Source organism: Aptenodytes forsteri, unplaced genomic scaffold (genome assembly GCF_000699145.1).
Source record: "Aptenodytes forsteri isolate BGI_AS27 unplaced genomic scaffold, ASM69914v1 Scaffold308, whole genome shotgun sequence".
Lineage (NCBI taxonomy): Eukaryota > Metazoa > Chordata > Aves > Sphenisciformes > Spheniscidae > Aptenodytes > Aptenodytes forsteri.
The window spans coordinates 1,016,331-1,035,691 of NW_008795475.1; the positions used below are offsets into that span (position 1 = coordinate 1,016,331).

The 19,361-nt window shown below is 54.5% G+C and overlaps 1 protein-coding gene across 1 annotated transcript in view; it reads left to right on the forward strand.

Moving 5' to 3' along the window:
* The window catches only part of LOC103900461 (fibrillin-2), a 121,666-nt gene that overhangs the window by 96,142 nt on the left and 6,163 nt on the right, over window positions 1-19,361 (forward strand). The window contains exons 26-56 of the mRNA XM_009281146.2: window positions 2,557-2,682; window positions 3,015-3,140; window positions 3,504-3,626; window positions 3,937-4,062; window positions 4,205-4,330; window positions 4,788-4,910; window positions 5,668-5,790; window positions 6,167-6,292; window positions 6,728-6,850; window positions 7,275-7,397; window positions 8,107-8,268; window positions 8,739-8,807; window positions 9,113-9,238; window positions 9,551-9,676; window positions 10,180-10,329; window positions 10,949-11,020; window positions 12,115-12,240; window positions 12,744-12,869; window positions 13,391-13,516; window positions 13,755-13,871; window positions 14,100-14,228; window positions 14,874-14,993; window positions 15,364-15,489; window positions 15,576-15,728; window positions 16,185-16,250; window positions 16,643-16,768; window positions 16,998-17,117; window positions 17,570-17,692; window positions 17,949-18,080; window positions 18,702-18,827; window positions 19,067-19,273. Of these exons, the coding sequence (XP_009279421.2) occupies window positions 2,557-2,682; window positions 3,015-3,140; window positions 3,504-3,626; window positions 3,937-4,062; window positions 4,205-4,330; window positions 4,788-4,910; window positions 5,668-5,790; window positions 6,167-6,292; window positions 6,728-6,850; window positions 7,275-7,397; window positions 8,107-8,268; window positions 8,739-8,807; window positions 9,113-9,238; window positions 9,551-9,676; window positions 10,180-10,329; window positions 10,949-11,020; window positions 12,115-12,240; window positions 12,744-12,869; window positions 13,391-13,516; window positions 13,755-13,871; window positions 14,100-14,228; window positions 14,874-14,993; window positions 15,364-15,489; window positions 15,576-15,728; window positions 16,185-16,250; window positions 16,643-16,768; window positions 16,998-17,117; window positions 17,570-17,692; window positions 17,949-18,080; window positions 18,702-18,827; window positions 19,067-19,273 (3,873 nt within the window). The remainder of the gene's footprint in view (window positions 1-2,556; window positions 2,683-3,014; window positions 3,141-3,503; window positions 3,627-3,936; window positions 4,063-4,204; window positions 4,331-4,787; window positions 4,911-5,667; window positions 5,791-6,166; window positions 6,293-6,727; window positions 6,851-7,274; window positions 7,398-8,106; window positions 8,269-8,738; window positions 8,808-9,112; window positions 9,239-9,550; window positions 9,677-10,179; window positions 10,330-10,948; window positions 11,021-12,114; window positions 12,241-12,743; window positions 12,870-13,390; window positions 13,517-13,754; window positions 13,872-14,099; window positions 14,229-14,873; window positions 14,994-15,363; window positions 15,490-15,575; window positions 15,729-16,184; window positions 16,251-16,642; window positions 16,769-16,997; window positions 17,118-17,569; window positions 17,693-17,948; window positions 18,081-18,701; window positions 18,828-19,066; window positions 19,274-19,361) is intronic.

The window sequence follows — 19,361 nt, forward strand, 5'->3', positions numbered from 1 at the left end:
GAATCTTTTCTAAAATTACTCTCAACCTGGTCTCTTACACGTGATATCTAATCAGCTGTTGCTGTTTCTGCACCTTTCCTTGGGATTTGAATCTGCAGCAATTTCGTACCAGCCTCAACCATTAATCAGGCCCCTGTCCCGTTCCCCAAACATTTGCACAGGTCAAGTCCTTCATGAGAAGCTCTGGTAGATCATCTGCATTCTTCTACCCCACTCTATTTCCAGTTATAATTGTAAGGGCTCCCTTTCACCTGCCCATTCAATCGTCCTTTATCCTCAGATAATTCTTTACAGCTCCTCCCATCTGGCCTACGCTTGTTTTTATTCTGTCAGATTCTCATCTGTTTTCAATTTAATAATTCTTGTTTGTAGCTTAAAAAAAAAATCCCATCAATGACCTCAGTACCTCAGTTCGTCTCCAACAAGTCAGCCAGACTGTTGCCGTCCTCTAATTCCTGGCATACCATGTTCCTCTTCTCATCTGTCTAGCCAGACTAACTTGTCTGACTGACCTAGTCTTAATATTCTGCTCTTTCTGCGTTGGCTTGGACGTTCAAACCACATCAATCTGTGGCATGATTCAATACCATTTATTTATTTTTCATATTTGATTCTCTGGGTTCTTTAAAATATATCACCGCCCTGCCACTGGCATGTTTTTCTGTCTTTTCTGTGCAATTTGTAGTATGGGTTACCACAGATCACACTGATTCTCCTCCTCCTCCTCCTCCTCCTCCTCCATTTCTGAGATACTGAGAATGTCACAGTCCCCACTGGTGGCCTGCTAACTTCTTTCAGCAATGAGATTTCTGTTATCTTTACGTAAGGATGCTGTGTTTCATTGTTCTTTTTTTAATGCTCACTATTATCTGCATGATTCCACCTTATCCTTTTTTCTAGGTGACATGGGATTGAGTCATTTCACCACAAAGGGTGTCGTGACACTACAGCATTTCCCGTGGTCAAGGGTTAACTTCTTCCCGCCTGTGTTTGGCAAAAGAACTTGGCTTCAGCCTCATGAGGAAGGAATTCTTGCCAGCCCCTGGCAATAAATAACATCAGCACTGAACCTGCGTCCTGCAGTTCGTTAGGAACAGTCTCCCACCACGGAGAACTGGAGGCATGGGTCCTGTGGGACTGTTTGACAGGGGCCCGTCACCCCCGTTGTCAGATGTATTCCAGTCCACTTTAGCTGTAGATAAGCTGAAAATCTCAACAGTGTTTTATTCAAGTAAGGTGAAAGATTCCATTCTTAATTACAAGGTTGGAATCAGAAAAATAAACGTATGAGAAGAAAATGGGTTCTTTAAATATATCTGACATCGCTCCCTTTGTCTGCTGTCACTAAGGGGTTCTTGAGGGCATTTTTTTAGCTCCCTCAGTTCATTTGTGTTACACCCAATGGCTTTGTCTTCTGATTTGCACGTTTCTCAGAACACAGCTGTGGACGGATGGATCTCTGAGCAGTTCCAGGGAGGCTTCCCTCTTTTTGCTCTTACTGTCAGTGCAGGACATCTTGAGTCAATTCTAGGGGCATGCAAGAATGCAAAATCTTTTTAATCTATCCTGGGACCAAAATAGAGAACCTCATTCTCACATTCCTGTTTCCAAAGTTAGAGGATCAGATTCATCCAGCGCTTGCCCTTCCAAAGAGCATAACTTGCACTGTGAAGCACCACAAGTATCACAAAGACTGTCACCTGTACAATATCATAGCAGATCACAAAGAGCTTTCTCCAGGGGCCATGGATAACGAATCGATAAGAAGGCTTCCCAGTTTTGATACTTGCAGTGCTTCATCTCCTCCTTCTGTTGGTTTTTGTTTCCAACCATCACCAGTGCACCATTCTAGTAGTTTCCCTTGTTTGTGTTTTTTAGTCTGGCATTTATAAACTTTTCTATCACTTGGGGTTTTTTTTTCTTTTTTCTTTTTTTTTTTCTTTTTTACTGCCAGCAGCCTGGTTTCATCTTTGGCTGGATCACATCTCTCTCTCAGCAGTTTAATCTATTTCAGCAATTTCTCCAGTTCCTAGTAAATTCAATCTCTTTGTCCATATGTGATATTTTCAGAAATGTACAGACTATTTCCTAGCCCTGTGCGTGATACTGGAACCACTCCGAAGGCTGTTACCAAGAAAGCCTGTCTGTTAGTCTTCTATCAAACAAACTACACATTTTCCGAGGAACTCTCCCTCTGCTGATGGGACTTGTGAAAATGTACTAAGATAGGTGGGATGCGAGCTAGGAACTGTCCTTCTAGTCCTTGCTGGCTAATCTGCACAAAGCTAATAACTTCTCTCCTCCTGATGTTACGCTTTACGTTCTACTGAGGTCAAGGCAAGAGTTGTGATTTCCCGAAATGCGTACTTCAACCGTAAGTCCACTGGACTCGCCCAAGCCCTGGATTCGCTACCCTGTTAATTTTGTGATACAATCCTCTGTTTTGGGTTATATCTCTGGTGATGGGACTGGGGTGCATGGCACCAGCCCCACCCCATTATTTGGAAAACCCAGCTGAAGGGGACAATCCACCTCATTTCATGTCATTCTCTGCAGATATCAATGAGTGCGAGCGGGACCCGCTGCTGTGCCGAGGCGGGATCTGCATGAACACAGATGGCAGCTTTGAATGCATCTGCCCCCCTGGACATGAGCTGACTTCTGAAGGGAACACTTGCATAGGTGAGATAATGGAAAGCTATGTTATGATCAGAGCCTGTTCAAGGGTAATGATACAGGGAGACTTGGATCTCATGCTGGGCACGTGAATCTCTCCTTCCAATCCCGTATGTGGGTAGAACACACTCATCCAGGAGGGACCGAGGTCACTCCCAGGGTTTCACTGCATTTATGATGTCTGTTGTTCTACCTGCTGTTCACTGAAGGGGCAACGGGGCAATGACAAATTCAGTTTGGAGACAGCAGTAGGTGGGGAGTACCCAGGGATGGGTATCAAATGATGCTCAACGTGGCATCAGCACGGCTGGCTGCTCAAACTCTCCTTCCCACCGCAGATATCAACGAATGCTCCCTTAGCGACAACCTGTGTCGCAACGGACGCTGCGTCAACGTCATCGGTACCTACCAGTGCGCGTGTGATTCGGGCTTCCAGGCCACACTGGACAGGCAGGGCTGTGTCGGTGAGTGCTCCCCTTTGCCAAACACCCATGCCAAGACCCCAGTATGCATCCAGATCCCTCCTGGCCTCATACCTCTTACAATGCTCAGTGGGGTGTCTGAGGGTAAGGCAAGGGGGGAACCTCCTGGTTGAGCTACACCCAGACTGGCACTACTGGTAAGGGGCTGTCATCAGCTGTGAAACTACTGTGAGCTGCAGAGAAGGCAAGAGGTGCTTTCTTCTGGCTGGGGGAGCTTTGTTTCCTCTTCAGCACCTCTCCCACCTTGTCTCTGTTACTGGCACTGTGTCTGAGCAGCTCTGCTGCAAGGCACGTACCCCAGCCCGCCACCCAAGCAGCTGCCTGACCTCTCCCTTCTCCCCCCAGACATTGATGAGTGCACCATAACCAACGGCGGCTGTGACACACACTGCTCCAACTCGGAGGGCAGCTATGAATGCAGCTGCAGCGAAGGCTACGCATTGATGCCGGACAAGAGATCGTGTGCAGGTGAGCAGTCAGCTTGGCTCTCGTAGGTGCTGCCTCAGGGACCTCTGCGTCCACTGCCAGTCAGCCATAGCGTTGGCTTCAGGGTGAGGGGGTCTCATTTTTAAGGCGCTTCCAGAGAGGTGATTTCCCTGGACAGATGGTTTTGCTTTGCACTGCAATGTCCAGCCCCTCGTTACAGGCTCCAGAGTCCTGCAGCTACACAATCTGGAGCAAAGCCCCTCCTGTGACTCCCTCCTGCCCCCTCCTGCTCCCACAATACCCTTTCACTGGCTCTAACCTCTTTACTTTGGCGATTGTCTCCTCTCTCTAGATATTGATGAATGTGAGGATAATCCAGACATCTGTGATGGTGGGCAGTGCACTAACATCCCTGGGGAGTACCGCTGCCTCTGCTTCGATGGCTTCATGGCATCCCTGGACATGAAGACCTGTATCGGTGAGGACAAGGCTGTGCCCTGGGCACGTGCCAGCACTGCATCACGAGGCTGCTGTTGGAGGGAAGAAGGGATACAGAGGGTTGCCCCAGAGCCAGGTCATGGTTCTTGTGGTGTTCCAAGCAAGTCCTTTTTCTCCTGCAGATGTGAATGAATGTGATCTCAACCCTAACATCTGTCTGCACGGCGAGTGTGAAAACACAAAGGGCTCCTTTATCTGTCACTGCCAGCTGGGCTACTTCGTCAAGAAGGGAACCACAGGCTGCACAGGTGGGAACACACCAGACCTGGAGCTAAGGGTGCTGGTAGGAGCCTTCACAAACACCTCCTGCGGCTGCCTTGGAGAGAAAACCATCCCTGTACTGGGGGATGCTGTGGACACCTAGGGATGTGGTTGTGTGCTGGGAGCCCCTCCTGGGCAGGCAGAGATTGCCAGGAAGGCAGGCTGCAGGCAGGAATTGACACTTCCCTAGTTTATAGCCAAGCCAGAGGCCTGCCCTTCCTTTTGTCTTCGTCTTCCAGGGGTGAGCACAGATCAGCCCTTCAGCTCAAGGGAACGACTCCAGGCAGCCTGTTCCCCAAAGCACCTTGTTCCCATCCCCTGGGGTTCAGACTCCCAGGAGCCATTGGTACCCAGACCCGTTAGCAGGATTGTACCTGGCTGCCCTCCCTTCTCCTGGGGGAGCTGAGCTGTGTCAGCTCTGATGTCCATCCTTCCTTCCTGCAGACATTGATGAATGCGAGATTGGGGCTCACAACTGCGACATGCACGCCTCCTGCATCAACGTGCCCGGGAGCTTCAAATGCAAGTGTCGCACAGGCTGGCTTGGAGATGGGCTGAAGTGCAATGGTGAGTTCTCATCCCAGGAGAGGACGTTCGTGTGTCCAGGTGCTCTGTGGGCACCTGTGAAGGCTAAGCTGAGCTGACACCTGCATTTAAAATGCTCTTGAGCCCCAGGAGCCCTGCATGAGGATTTATGGAAGTGTGGAGAGATGTGGGTGTGTGACAGAGAGGGACTGTACGTGTGGGCATACGGGTGTTGCACTGTCAGGCTCTGCAACCGTGTCTGTGAAGCCATGAATGTGGGAGCGAGGGAATGTATTTGTGGGATGCGGAGTGTGTGGGCATGGTATTGAGATGAGCGTGGATGAATGTCATTGTCAGATTGGCAATGTAGCTGTGTGGCGATGAGTTGGGGCACGGTGTGGTATGTATGCAGGGATACACCCGTGTGGGAGGTGTGTAGGGATGTGTTGGTGTGTGTATATGAGTGCAGGGACTTACTGGCACGTGTGTGGTGTGTATGAAGGGATGTAAGGGTCTGTGTATGGATACGCGTGTCTGAACTGGGGAGGTACTGGGATTGTGGGGGGCGGGGGTGTGAAAGTGTCTCACTGCCATATTGTCTGTGTCAGCACTGCCAGGGGAGTGTCTCATGGCCAGAGAGGCTCACAGAGATGTGTTGGAGCCTCATGAGCGCTTCCAAGTGCCTGGAGGCTGCCGTCTCCTGGGCCATCTGCGTGCCTCCCTGGGCCCTGCACTAGCTACCCAGGCTTAGAGGAAAGGCCAGAGGCAAAACACTGACAAGGGTGTTCTCCCTGCCCAGATCTGGACGAGTGTGCAACTGAAGAGCACAAGTGCAACCTGAATGCCAACTGCGTCAACACACCAGGCTCCTACCGCTGTGCCTGCCGAGAAGGCTTCAACGGGGATGGCTTCTCCTGCTCAGGTGAGGCCTGTAGACTCAATTGGCAGCAGGAACATGGCTTGGGCATCCTGCGGGGACACGGTGTCACCCCCTCTTAACCACCAGCCTGGCTTAGCACCTGGCTGCCTGTGTCTGGGGTTCCCCAAACCAGATGTTCCCCAAAAGCCACTGCAGCCTGCCCTGCACCATAGCCTGCTCAGATACCTTCAGCAGAGATCCACCTTCTTCTCAGCAGGTGTTTGGGGAGGATCAAGGCAATGAGAAGTATTGCAGCTCCCTCCTCACAGCCTCCCAGCAGAGCGGGGGGAACAAGCTTGTGGGAATTTTCTGGGCAAGCTGAGGGGAGCTCCCATCTTTGGGTGGACACCATGTCAGTCTCATGCTTGACTCTTTCTAGATGTGGACGAGTGTGCAGACAATGTGAACCTGTGTGAGAATGGACAGTGTCTCAATGCACCTGGGGGTTACCGCTGCGAGTGCGAGATGGGCTTCAATCCCACAGAGGACAGCAAGGCCTGCCAGGGTAAGTGCCCAGCGTTTTGACTGCTGCTCCTGGAGATCCAGTGTCCACCTCCTTCCTGGCCTTGGTCTCTCCACTGCACTGTCGCCACCTGATCCATTACTAAGCAAGACCCACCATCACCTGGTGGTGCAAGGCTCCCGAGGTGCCAGCTCTTCCACTTACAGGAGTTGGTTCCCAGCCTGCAGAGAGGCTGGGCTAAGCCAAGGACCCATGCAAGGTGGGGACAATCAGCCAAACAGGGGTGAGGGGAGAGGGCGTACACACAGCATGCCTGGTCCTGCTCACCCAGGAGGTGGTACCCCATGGCACTAGAACCATCCTGAGATGGGTTACCCACAGCTAGGCCGTGGCTCTGCTTTGACATGGGAGCAGGAGAGGCCTGTCCTGGCCCTCACTCTGCCAGATCCTGAGTCCCCAGCTCTCCCTGTTTTGCAGACATTGATGAATGCACCTTCCAAAATATCTGTGTCTTTGGGACCTGCCAGAACCTGCCCGGGATGTTCCGCTGCGCCTGTGATGATGGCTATGAACTGGACAGGAGCGGAGGCAACTGCACAGGTATAGGACTTTCACGGGACTGTGGGATGAGGATCACTGCCCTGTGATCTGCTGGTATGAGCTTGCCCCAACCATGACAGGGAGTGGCACTAGCAGCCTGAAGACAACTACGCACGATGTGGTGATGTGTCTTTGCTCTTGGCAAGGCCTCGATGCTGCTGGAAGGGTGGGCCTTCAGTAGATAGGAGGGAAAGCTCGGTGTGGCTCTGCTCCTTTCTTCTGACTCTGGGCAGGGTGGTGTGAGGCAGGACAAGCCAAGGTCTGTTTCTAGAAGGGCTTTGCCTACTATCACGTGAAGAGCCTTAGGAACACCGTGGTTGTGGGGATACACCCTGAACGCACAGTGCAGAGCTTAGGGCTGGGGCTGTGGTTTCTGTGGCAGTCATCATCTTTCTTTTCAGTCTTCTTCTTTCCATCTTTTCAGACATCAATGAATGTGCAGACCCTGTGAACTGTATCAACGGCCTGTGTGTCAACACCCCTGGCAGCTACCTGTGCAACTGTCCACAGGACTTTGAGCTGAACCCCACTGGTGTGGGCTGTGTGGGTGAGTGGGGACCTGTGTGGAGAGCACACCTTCCATCCAAGACCTTGGTGGTCCTTCTTGTTGTTCCCACGTAGCTGCAGCTGGCCACTACCAAAGACTGGGGTGGCTGACCACGATCTGCCCTGCCAAATACCTGGCTGTCCATGATGGGCTTAACCCTTCAGCGGCAGCAGAGTACCTACCTCCTGTTAAGCCTGGCCCACCTTGTGTCACCAGTGTGGGTGCTCTCCTGGTTGAAGCAATGTTATTCTTTCAGCCTGAGCCATAGAGATAGCAAAGTGCCGGTACAAATTGGCACCGTAAGGCGGGAGAACTTGCCAGTGGAGATGGCACCATTAACAGCTGCCTGGGCTGCTCTGGAGCTATTCTTAAGTGTTTGTTTCTTGAAAGGCCCAGGGTTACTGATAGCATTATTTGGGTCCTGCCCCCTAGCCATACTGAAGACAGGCCACCTCTGTATGATATAGTGTGGCTTTTACCAGACAAGCTGGGCACACTTCATTCTTGAAGGGTTCCCAAAGTCATGAGCTGCAAGGACAGTCTGGATGTGGTTTCCTACAAGACAGGTAGCTGACACTGTGGACATCTGGGACAGGACTGGGGCCTTATCCCTCTCCCTGCTTCTTGAGGCAATAGTGCCATTCATTCCTCCTGTGCACACAAGTCTTTACTGGAGAGGCTTTGCTCACCCACTACTGTCTCTGTGCAGATACCCGTGTTGGGAACTGCTTCCTGGACACCCAGGATCGAGGAGATGGGGGGATCTCCTGCAGCGCAGAAATCGGAGTTGGGGTCACTCGGGCATCCTGCTGCTGCTCGCTGGGTCGTGCATGGGGCAACCCCTGCGAGCTTTGTCCTCCAGCCAACACGAGTGAGTTGGGAAAATGTCTGGGGTGAACTTGGGCATGGGCCGGCTGGGGGATCCTGGGACCAGGATATGCTATCATCACGATGGAGCAAGGGAAGCTGAGGCAATCTGAGAAGGCAACCCTGTTGTGTCAGTGCAGGGCTAGACAGGCGGACCAGGGCAGGGGAGAGGTGAAGTGGGATGGGGGAGACCAGGCTGGTTGTGCCTGGGGGATCCAGGTTGGGATCCTTCATTCCTAGTCCAGTGGGCTGGGGGAGGGCAGTGGACGTAGAATAACCCCATTCAAGGGTGGAGAGGCAGAGACAGGGTGGCTAAGTTGGCTTGGCATGCGATGGGAGTCAGGCTGCTCCATCTGGACCACTGTCACCATCCTCATGGCCTATTTCTCCTGGGTTTCTCCTGGTTCTCCCTACCCCTTCTGTTTCGTGGGAGCCCGCTCAGCTCAGGATCCCCCTGACTGACTTTTTCCGCAGCCGAGTACAAGACCTTGTGCCCTGGAGGAGAAGGTTTCCGGCCCAACCCCATCACCGTCATCCTGGAAGGTAAGCCTACCCGGCCCCCATGCCCCCCTCACCAGGGGCTTGGGTGCTGGGGGAGCCCAGCCCCATATGGGCACTGTCTGCCCTGGCACTGGGCTGGCTGGGTGCCCGCCGAGCCCCTGACCACCAAATGATGAACAGCAAGTGTGTGCTCTCCTCGGACGTGCCCTGGCCACCTGGCCGAGCCGCTCGGGCACCGGCAGGGTCTGGAGGTGGTGAGATGAACCTGCTGGGATTCCTGGGGTGAAGGCACTGCCTGGGCTGGTCTGGCAGGCAGTGAACACCTCCCGGCTGCTCTCCCTCCTCAGATATCGACGAGTGCCAGGAGCTGCCAGGCCTCTGCCAGGGCGGCAACTGCGTGAACACTTTTGGCAGCTTCCAGTGTGAGTGCCCCCTTGGCTACTACCTCAACGAGGACACACGCATCTGTGAAGGTAGCTACACCGTGGTGCCTGTGCTTGTCTGTGTGCCTGGCATGTGTGGCACACGTGTGTGCATGCATGTGTGTGCAACAGAGTTGTTCGTGTATCTGGGCTGCCCTAGGAGTGGTTGGCAGAATCCCTTCCCCTTTCTCTTCCAGGCTTCCCATCCTCATCACAAACCCTGTCCCCTTTCCCAGTGCCAGGCCAGCCTGGTCCCTGTGCCAGGCCCATCCGTACCTTGTGCCGAGCCTACCCCCAACCCTCTGTCAGGCCCTTCTCCACCTGTGCCCAGTGTTTTGACCTCCAATCTTCTTTATTCGGCAGATATTGATGAGTGCTCTGCTCACATTGGGATCTGCGGCCCTGGGACCTGCTACAACACCCTCGGCAACTACACCTGCGTGTGCCCCCCTGAGTACATGCAAGTCAATGGAGGAAATAACTGCATGGGTACGGCATGTTCCGAATCTGCCAGAAGGGGTCGGGCAGTGCCCTGCCTGTGCGTGACCCCTGGGTTGTGCTGTGGGCAGCACGGTGTGGGCAACGTGGCTGAGCGGACGGAGCAGAAGTGCTGGGAGCCGGGGCTGGGACTCGGGACGCCTGAGTTCACCAGTGCCTCACCACATCCCTGCCCCTATGCCGTGCACGTTGCCCGTGCTGGAGGGGCTAACGTTTGTCCTGCCAGCAGTTATAGGGAGAGCGGCTGGCACAGGGCGGTGAGAGACCCAGCAGAGAATTGCCACTGCCTGCTATGGGGCAGGACCCAACGCTCTCACCGGAGCGGGGCTTCAGCCCATCGCTGCAGCCACTTTGCTGGGCTCCCCTGTGTGTCACCTGCAGTGCCTGAGCACCAGGACAGGAGAGGGTGGCGTACCCCCAGCAATGAGTGCCCTGGGGCCGGCAGCACCCATTCCTGGGGCTGGCACAAGATGCTGTCTGCGCTGCCTTTGCAGACATGAGGAAGAGCGTGTGCTATCGCAACTACAACGACACGTGTGAGAACGAGCTCTCCTTCAACATGACCAAGAAGATGTGCTGCTGCTCCTACAACATTGGCAAGGCCTGGAACAAGCCATGCGAGCCCTGCCCCACACCAGCCAGCCGTAAGTCAATCTTTCTGGGAGGGCATCTTGATACCATGGCCGCCCCCTCACTTTTCCGGCAATCCCGTGTACTTTGAGGCACAGACACTAACAAAATAGAGGGGCAGAAGGGAGAGCATCATGTCTGGCAGGCAGCACCTGTGGGTGAGCGCTGTGGGGACATGCGTTGCACTAGAAGGACACAAAGGACTGGGACAGTATCTGGGGAGAGGAAATGATGTGTGGGATGCGTGGGCAGGCAGTGGGTCTGGGCTGCGCGGGCAGGCTGGGCACAGGTGGCAACGTTGCAGCGGGAAGTGCTGGCCGTGCGCTGCGTGGAGGAGTCTGTACCCGCGTGCGAGGCACACAGATGCCATGTGTGTGCACGCCTTTTAGTGTGTGTGTATGTGCCCTGCAGTGCATGCGCGTGTAAGCCCTTTGCCTGGTGCCATACGTGTTCTTGGAGTTCCCCATGTGCCGGCCCCCGCGACTCCTGGCCAAGCACTGTGCAGATCCCCTCCTGCCTGTCAGACCCCCTCTCCGCTCACTCCAGCCATAGTTGGCCCCTGTCCCTCTCGTCCCTTGCTCCACCCGACTCTGCCCACCGGACATGGCCATGACCTCGGTGTTCCCCTTCCAGCCGAGTACCAGATCCTGTGTGGGAACCAGGCCCCTGGGTTTATCATCGACATCCACACAGGGAAGCCGATCGGTGAGTAGAGCCCCCATGCCCTGCGGAGCCAGGTCTGCTCTCTGCCTCTCTGCTTTCTTCCCGCAGTGCCTGTGAACTTCTTCCCTTCCCCTCCCTTAGCAAATTAAGCCCTGAGCAGAGGAGAGAGAAGGAAAAGAGGTGGCAAACAGGCTGCAAGCAGCTGGCCAAGCCTTCAAGCCTATGTCCTGAGTGGCTGGGCTGCTCAGACCTCCCCACGTTTGCAATTGTCCCTTGGTTTCTGTCCCACCTGGAGAGACAGGTGGCCAGTGACCACAGATGGTGGCCAGTGGCCAGGTAGATCGGGACCCGTGATAGCCCTGGCACTCACACTGCCAGCAGCACCGGCCCTACAGCAGCAGGGCACCGCTGAGAGCCGAGGGTTCAGGTTTGTGTTTTGGTAGATGGGAAGCCAGAGGTGCTGTTGAAAGTCCTGGGATTTGTGGGCTTGTCCATGGATGTTTTGCAGTCTTGAAAAATGGACCCGCTGGTAGTTTGTGAGACAACAGACTAGTTAATCATTTCTTCACCTGGCCTTGGCAGTGCCAGCCAGGGGACTGAAGAGGAAGGAGACGAGTTCATCTCCTGCTCTCAGGAAGAAAGTTCAACAGAGGGGTATCAGTGTGGGGCTGCAGGGCTGGTGGTGGATTGTGGTGGGCACAGCGACAGTCAGGGACCCTCGAGCCATCTCAGTGTTTCAGTGACCCCTTGGACTTCCCATCTGCAGCCTGGTCCCAGAGCCTGAGCAAGTGTCCGTGTTACTGCAGAGACACACTCGGAGAAAACAAGGTGGATGTCCTGAGTAGGATCCCTCCCAACGTGTGCTGTGCAGGCTCTGCCAGCGATCCCGTGGCTCCTATGACTTGGAGTCTTGTGTGGCTCTGTTGTGTACCCAGACCTCTGCAGAGCGGCCCTGGCCTGGCATGATCTGCAGGATCCAGTATGAATCCTCCAAGAGTTGCTCCACTGTTTGTCTGGTGGCCCTTTCCTGCTAGTCTTTGTTTTAGAACGAACAAGGGCAGCTGTCTCCCAGCTATGGGGGATGCTTTCCTCCCTGCTGCCTTCCCGTGATGCTGAGAGATACTCTCTGTGTGCAGATATTGATGAGTGCAGTGAGATCCCTGCTATCTGCACGAACGGTGTCTGCATCAACCAAATTGGCAGCTTCAGGTGCGAGTGTCCCATTGGATTCAGCTACAACAACATCCTGCTCATCTGCGAAGGTAACGGGGCAGCCAGGGCGACGCTGCCAAGGGTGCCCAGGAGGGTGGGGGTTCTCAGCGTGGCACTAGCATCTCCCCACCTCTTGGGGCACCAGGGTGAGGGCTGTCAGCAGACATGTTCTCAGCCTTCTGGAAATCTTCGTCATTTTCCGCATCAATGGTTGGACAAAAATTGCTGGTTTTCATTCATGTTCCTGTCTGATTTTCCCCTCCTCTGTTTTTTGGGGGGGTTTTATAAAAAGTTTGTAAATGTGAGTGTTTCAAATTTTTTTTTTGTAAAAAGTTTGTAAATGTGAGTGTTTCAAAGTTTTGAGCTGTAACTAAAATTCATTATTTTATTGCAAAGCAATAGAAAAAGGTTGAAAATTGACCCTGGTTGGAGCAAACCAAGGGTTAAAATTCAGTTGACTCCACTGAGCCGCTCCAGCCCTACCAGGATGATGGTGCCTGGTGAGCGCTTGGCACTCTGCACAGTCAAGGTTTGCATTGCTCTCCTCCCACAGACATCGATGAATGCAGCAGTGGGGAGAACCTCTGCCAGCGCAACGCCGACTGCATCAACATCCCGGGCAGTTACAGGTGCGAATGCTCAACTGGATACAAGCTGTCGCCTAGCGGAGCCTGCGTGGGTAAGACGGGAGCTCTTTGCTACCTATTCCAGAGACACGTGTGCGAGGCGCTGACACCCCTGCCTAGGCTCTTCAGATGGTTTTGCCGACCACCATGTGTGGACCCAAGGAAGGACAGGATGAAGGACGTGCCAGTCCCATGCATGGCTTCCTGGTCTTTTGTCAAGCCTGGGGACTATGACCTGGCTGTGCTGTGATTATGGCATACCTGTACTTTTGGAACAATTCCCAGGGACTGTGGGCTCCTGAGGGGTGAGAAAAGGTCACTGTGAAGTGCAGCTTTAGTCTGGCAGCTCAGGCCATTTTCTCCAATTAAATTTATTTTTTTTGGAGATGGTAGTGCATGAATCTTGTGCTCTGTGAAGCCACCTCTCAGAAAACCAAGACCCCGTTCTGCTGTGCTGCTGCTCACAGGCACAGCTTCCCACCAGCAGGCAGGGGTCTGCGGAAGGCCAGTGCCTCAGCTTTTCCCGCTTGGTCCGTCCCTTCTCCTCACTAGTGCCCACTTTGCTTTGTTTTAGGTCGCAACGAATGCCAGGAGATCCCCAATGTCTGCAGCCATGGGGACTGCGTTGACACCGAGGGCAGCTACGTCTGCATCTGCCACAACGGCTTCAAGGCCACAGGGGAGCAGACCATGTGCATGGGTCAGTGTGACTGCTGCAGCCTTGCCATGTGAATCAGATATCAGGATGGACGTGAGCTCTCTCCAGCACCTGCTGGGTAGTGCCAAGGACAGCCAAGGGCCACTGTGTCCTCTTGATCCCAGGCTGTCCCTGCAAGCCACAGAGGTGTTGTGCAGATGCCTGGACCCTGTCTGCACACCCAAGACGGTGGCTGTCAGCTCACTCAGTCCCTGAATCAGCTGTGACCTTCTCTCTGCAGATATTGATGAGTGTGACCGACAGCCCTGTGGAAACGGGACCTGCAAGAACACAGTTGGCTCCTACAACTGCCTCTGCTTCCCTGGCTTTGAGCTAACACACAATAACGACTGCATGGGTGAGTTGCATGAAATCCTGACCACACGGATAGCTGACTGAGGTCAACGTGGCAACGGCTGCAGGGCATGGTGTGTCACACAGTGGCATACGGGGGGTCAGCTCTGGGGGTCACCTGGTAGGGGTGTAGCTGAATGTGTCAGAGGTGTAGGGCTGGTTAAGGCGGCACACTGACACTCACATGCTGTGCGTATCTCTTCCCGTTGTGCTTATCATTTCCCTCCCACAGACATTGATGAGTGTTCATCCCTGGTGGGGCAGGTGTGTCGAAACGGCCAGTGCATCAACAGCATCGGCTCCTTCCAGTGCCTGTGCCAAGAGGGGTATGACCGGACCCCTGATGGGAAGAACTGTGTAGGTGAGTGTCCGGGCAGCAGGCTGGCCCTTCTCAGTGGGTTGAGCTGTATGTTGGCACGGATGACACTGTGCAGCGCTATGAGACGTGGTCCCCAAGCTGGTCCCACCAGAGGCAACTGAGCAGTGGACTATCCAGAACTGCTCACAAGGCCCCAAGTCCTCTGGAGCCAAAGCCTTGCTCGTTTGACTGCCCATGGAGAGCTGAACTGGGCCCCACTATGCCTGCATCTCCCTTCCAGCAATGCAGGGAACAGTCAAACCAGTCCCTTTCCCTATGCTGAGACCTGCAGGCAGCGAGGAGAAATGTTGTCCTGTCCATGCCCCTAAAGCATGCAGAGTTGTACCAGGGATGCCTTGGGAACTATCCTGCAGGCAGGGGCTGTGGGGGCAGACAGGCGCATTGTACGCTGGTTACTTGTGTCCACCGCTCTGCCTCCTGCAGCACCAGGTCCTGCAGGGCTGAGTCCATGTTCCCAGGGTACACAAGGTAGAACATCCTGAAAAATGTCTTATCTGCTTCCCTTGCATCTTTTGGGCAAAGCAGGGTGCAGCTGCAGGTAGGGCCTGAGTGCAGTAAGGTACCCTGCACCCAAGTCCTCCGAGCTGAGCACAGACACTATCGCTGGTTATTCCCCCTCCTCTGCAGACATCAACGAGTGCGTGAGCCTGCCTGGGACCTGCTCCCCGGGCACCTGCCAGAACCTGGAGGGCTCCTTCCGCTGTATCTGCCCCCCTGGGTACGAGGTGCAGAACGACAACTGCATCGGTAATGTTGGCTCTCTGCCTCCTCCATTTCCAGCACAGCATGTGGTCACCTCGGACTATTCCCAGAACAACCGTATTCTTCCTGAGTGGGCTGGGGCATGCATCACCACCCCCAAATATCTTCCTGAAAGCAATTGGACACAGAGCAAGGCAAGGCCTGCTCCCACGACGGAGGAGGCTCGGTGGTTTTGCTGTGCCCTGGCCTCTTCGTTGTCCCATTCGCCCTGAGGGTGGGTTAAGGGTTAGGGCCGGGGTGATGTCCTGCAGGCATGGGAGCTCCCCAGACATCACAGCCTCAGCTGATTTTAATGCAATGAGGAAAGGAGTGACCTTTGGCTGCTCTGTAAGTAGTATGTCCCTGGTGCACCCAGATATCAACGAGTGTGAAGAGGAGCCCAACATCTGCCTTTTCGGGACATGCACCAATACCCCTGGCAGCTTCCAGTGTGTCTGCCCTCCAGGCTTTGTGCTGTCTGATAACGGCCGACGATGCTTTGGTGAGTGCAGCTCATCATGGTGGGGAGGGGAGCATAACCATCCTGGACGTCTGCAATGACCTGTGCATTTCCCCATCCTCCTACAGATACTCGCCAGAGCTTCTGCTTCACTCGCTTTGACAACGGAAAGTGCTCTGTCCCCAAGGCCTTCAACACCACCAAGGCTCGGTGTTGCTGCAGCAAGATGCCAGGAGAAGGCTGGGGAGACCCCTGTGAGCTGTGCCCGCAGGAAGGAAACGGTAGGCGTGCTGGGACCTAGCTCCACGGGAGAGATGGCTGCGTGTGTCTCCAACATGCGCAGAGTGTGGGGAAGGTGTGCAGGTCAGGCAAGACAACCAGCAATGCAAACCATCCAGCAAAGTGGGCTCCTCCATCTGGAGAGTACTGCTGTGAAACCTAGTAGCCCTTACTGGACTGCAGTATTCCCTGGGTCTCCAGCAACCACAGTCAGGCTTATTTCTGCTTTGGATCTGCTCTCAGTTCTCTGCAGGGCCTTTAGATAAGGCAAAAGCATCTCAGTGCCTCCAGATCCAAGGCAAGCACAGGTGTTTTCCAACCAGCTGGGGTTTTGTGGCCTCCCATGAGCAGTGAGCTGCCGAGCTCTCAGTCATGCTCTAGGAGCCTCCAAAGCACATTTCAGCTTCTGTGAGTGGAAGCACTTTTAAGCATATCTCACTTTTTCTGCTTTCTTCCAGTTGCCTTCCAGGAGCTGTGTCCATATGGCCATGGAGCCATCCCAGGCCCAGGTGACACCCGAGAAGGTAAGGTCTGATCTAGGGATGGCAAGAAATTTGTTTTTGGGTTGGGGGGGGGGTTGCCTAGCAAACTTAGGCTATCTGGAGAGTAGGGTTGGATCCCAGTGCCCAGTGGGGCTAGGGATGGCAAGAAATTTGTTTTTGGGTTGGGGGGGGGTTGCCTAGAAGCAACCAAACTTAGGCTATCTGGAGAGTAGGGTTGAATCCCAGTGGCAGGAGGGGAGGGACATAGGACTGGGTGCCCTCCCAAGCTCATGGTCTCTGACTGCTCACCAAAGGTTCAGCCCCCGGCTCTGGAGAGGGAGTATCTGGGATTGCAGGGTCAGCCCTGAGAGGGCAGGGTTATGTTTCTGACTACATGCTCACATGAGGTTTCACTGCCTTGGTTTCCCTTCTAGATGTTAATGAGTGCTCAGAGAACCTGGGTGTCTGCATAAATGGGGCCTGCATTAACACCGATGGGTCCTTCCGCTGCGAGTGCCCCTTCGGGTACAACCTGGACTACACAGGAGTCAACTGCGTGGGTAAGGGTCTGCGTGGGGAGTACCTGCTCTGTCTTGCTTTTGTCCTCCTTATGTCAGAGGCTATGAGCGTGTGTGTGTAGAGAAGGAACTTGCTTCCCCCTGTCCCTTTGCTTTTTACCCCGGCTCCTGGCTTTGCTGGGCTTGGTTGAATGCTCTGGCTGCAAGAAGAGACCAACCTGCACCTTTCCTGTCTAACATATCCACCTAACGTGGTCCCGGCTTCCTCCAGATACCGATGAGTGCTCCATTGGCAACCCTTGTGGGAACGGCACCTGCACCAACGTGGTGGGTGGCTTCGAGTGCGCCTGTGATGAGGGCTTTGAGCCAGGTCCCATGATGACATGCGAAGGTAATGCTGCTGTGGGGCAACCCCTTCACCCCCATTGCATACTGGGCCATGTGGGTCACTGCCTGGGTGAGCAGCAGTTCAGGTCAGCCTCCAATGGAAAGTGCAGAAAAGCTGGCTGGGGCTCATCTGCACATGAGCGCGTACATCAGCGCTGGTCCCCTTCGGCTTCCTCTGAGGCTGGAGCCTAGGAGGAGGTCTGGAGACCTGCCTAAATGCAGGAGCTGCCTCACCAAGGAGCCAGGACCCTGTCCCCATCAAAGCTGCTGAGACACCAGGTGTCTGTCCCTCTGCAACCGGCGGCCATGACAGGAAGCCTTGGTGGAACAAAGTTCTCATGAGATGAATGCATGGGGAGGGGGGGAGTCCATCCTGGGGAGGTCCACCACTGTCACTGCCCAGCTGACTCTGCTGAGAGCACAGAGTCGAGCTCTCTCCTCTCTCCTGCCTCCCAGATATCAATGAATGTGCACTGAATCCCCTGCTCTGTGCCTTCCGCTGCATCAACACCTTTGGCTCCTACGAGTGCACCTGCCCATCGGGATACGCCCTCCGAGAAGACAGAAGAATGTGCAGAGGTAAAATCCCCTTCTGCACCCATCAGGCGAGCTCCCACACTCTCCCCAGCCCCCTGCACTTAGCCGGTCTCTGGTGCTGTACAGAGAGAAGGCAGGACTTCTGAGCTGGCATCTCTCACCTACCTTGGTGTCTATGCTGTGTGCCAGCCAGCCTGGACCAAGGCAGTAGGGATTGGCGGAGCAGTGCAGATGTGAGCACTCACAGTGCTGCAGAGCTGGCAGGCTGGACATGGTCTCATGAGGTTCTCGGTTGCAGATCTGGATGAGTGTGCAGAGGGACTGCACGACTGCGAGTCTCGAGGGATGCTGTGCAAGAATCTCATTGGCACCTTCATGTGCATCTGCCCACCAGGAATGCAACGCAGGCCCGATGGAGAGGGCTGCACAGGTACCAAGGACTAGGCTGGGAGGGGTTCCCAGTGGGGCTGGAGACCATCCTCTTCTAGGCATTGTCCCTGTAGCTTTATTTTATGTCCTTCTGTCAAACAGCTCCTCCCCAGGGTTTCCCATGTGTCAGAACTTCCTGTATGTCCTACTAGATGCCTACACACACAAAACCCCTGTTCATCTCTGGACCCATGGGTCTACACAGTTCCAGCACAGGATGACACAGCATTATGCCACGTGTCCTTTCTGAGGAGTCCTTCCATGTCTGTGTCAAACTTCTTTGCACTGAGCTGCTTTTGGAAGGGCCAGCACTGGACAGCCCAGACCTGCACAGTATTAGGCACAGCGGGAATGCAGAGCGGGCCCAGCTCCACTCCTAGCCCAGCAGCTTGGCCACTTGCAGGTGGAGAATGTGCAAACCAGGGAAGCCGGGTACTCGGCCACCCTGCTTTGGGAGAGGTCCAGGGCGGGTGGATGTGTTTTTCAGCTGCCTAAGGATGTGGAAGTAGTCCTCAAGGACTATGTGAGGGCATTTCAAACTGAGCGGTAGCGTGGGGACTCATGGAAAGCTGAAATTTGTCCTGTGCCTCACCGCAGCTCTTTGCGGTTCCTTCCTCCCTAGATGAGAACGAGTGTCGCACCAAGCCTGGAATCTGCCCCAACGGCCGCTGCATCAACACGGTGGGGAGTTACCGCTGTGACTGCAATGAAGGTTTTGAAGTCAGCCCCTCTGGCACAGAGTGTATTGGTAATTACCAAGACCTGGTGGGTATTGAGCAGCCTCTCTTTAGTAGCAGATGATGCTTTTCAGGTGTCTCAGGGTTTCTGAGAGGAAAGGTGGTTGGGGCATCGCCTTTACCTTTAGCATTATCCAAACCACACTACCCTCCATGCTGGAACCGGCACAGGCTGGACAGGCTGCTCGGCTATCCCCGGTGCTGACACTGACTCAGATCCTGAACTTGTATCCCCGCTCTCTCTGCCCAGACACCCGCCAGGGATTCTGCTTCACTGAAGTACTGCAAACCATGTGCCAGATGTCCTCCACCAACCGCAACCTGGTTACCAAATCTGAGTGCTGCTGCAACAGTGGGCGCAGCTGGGGCCCCCAATGTGAACTCTGCCCCCTTCCTGGAACTGCCCAGTACAAGAAAATGTGTCCTCATGGGCCAGGGTACTCCACTGATGGGAGAGGTGAGCTGGGGCCCAAATTACCTTCAATGCAGAGGGGAGAAAGCAGAGATGGGGGTACAGGCAGAATTCCCCTGGGAACTGGCTGGGA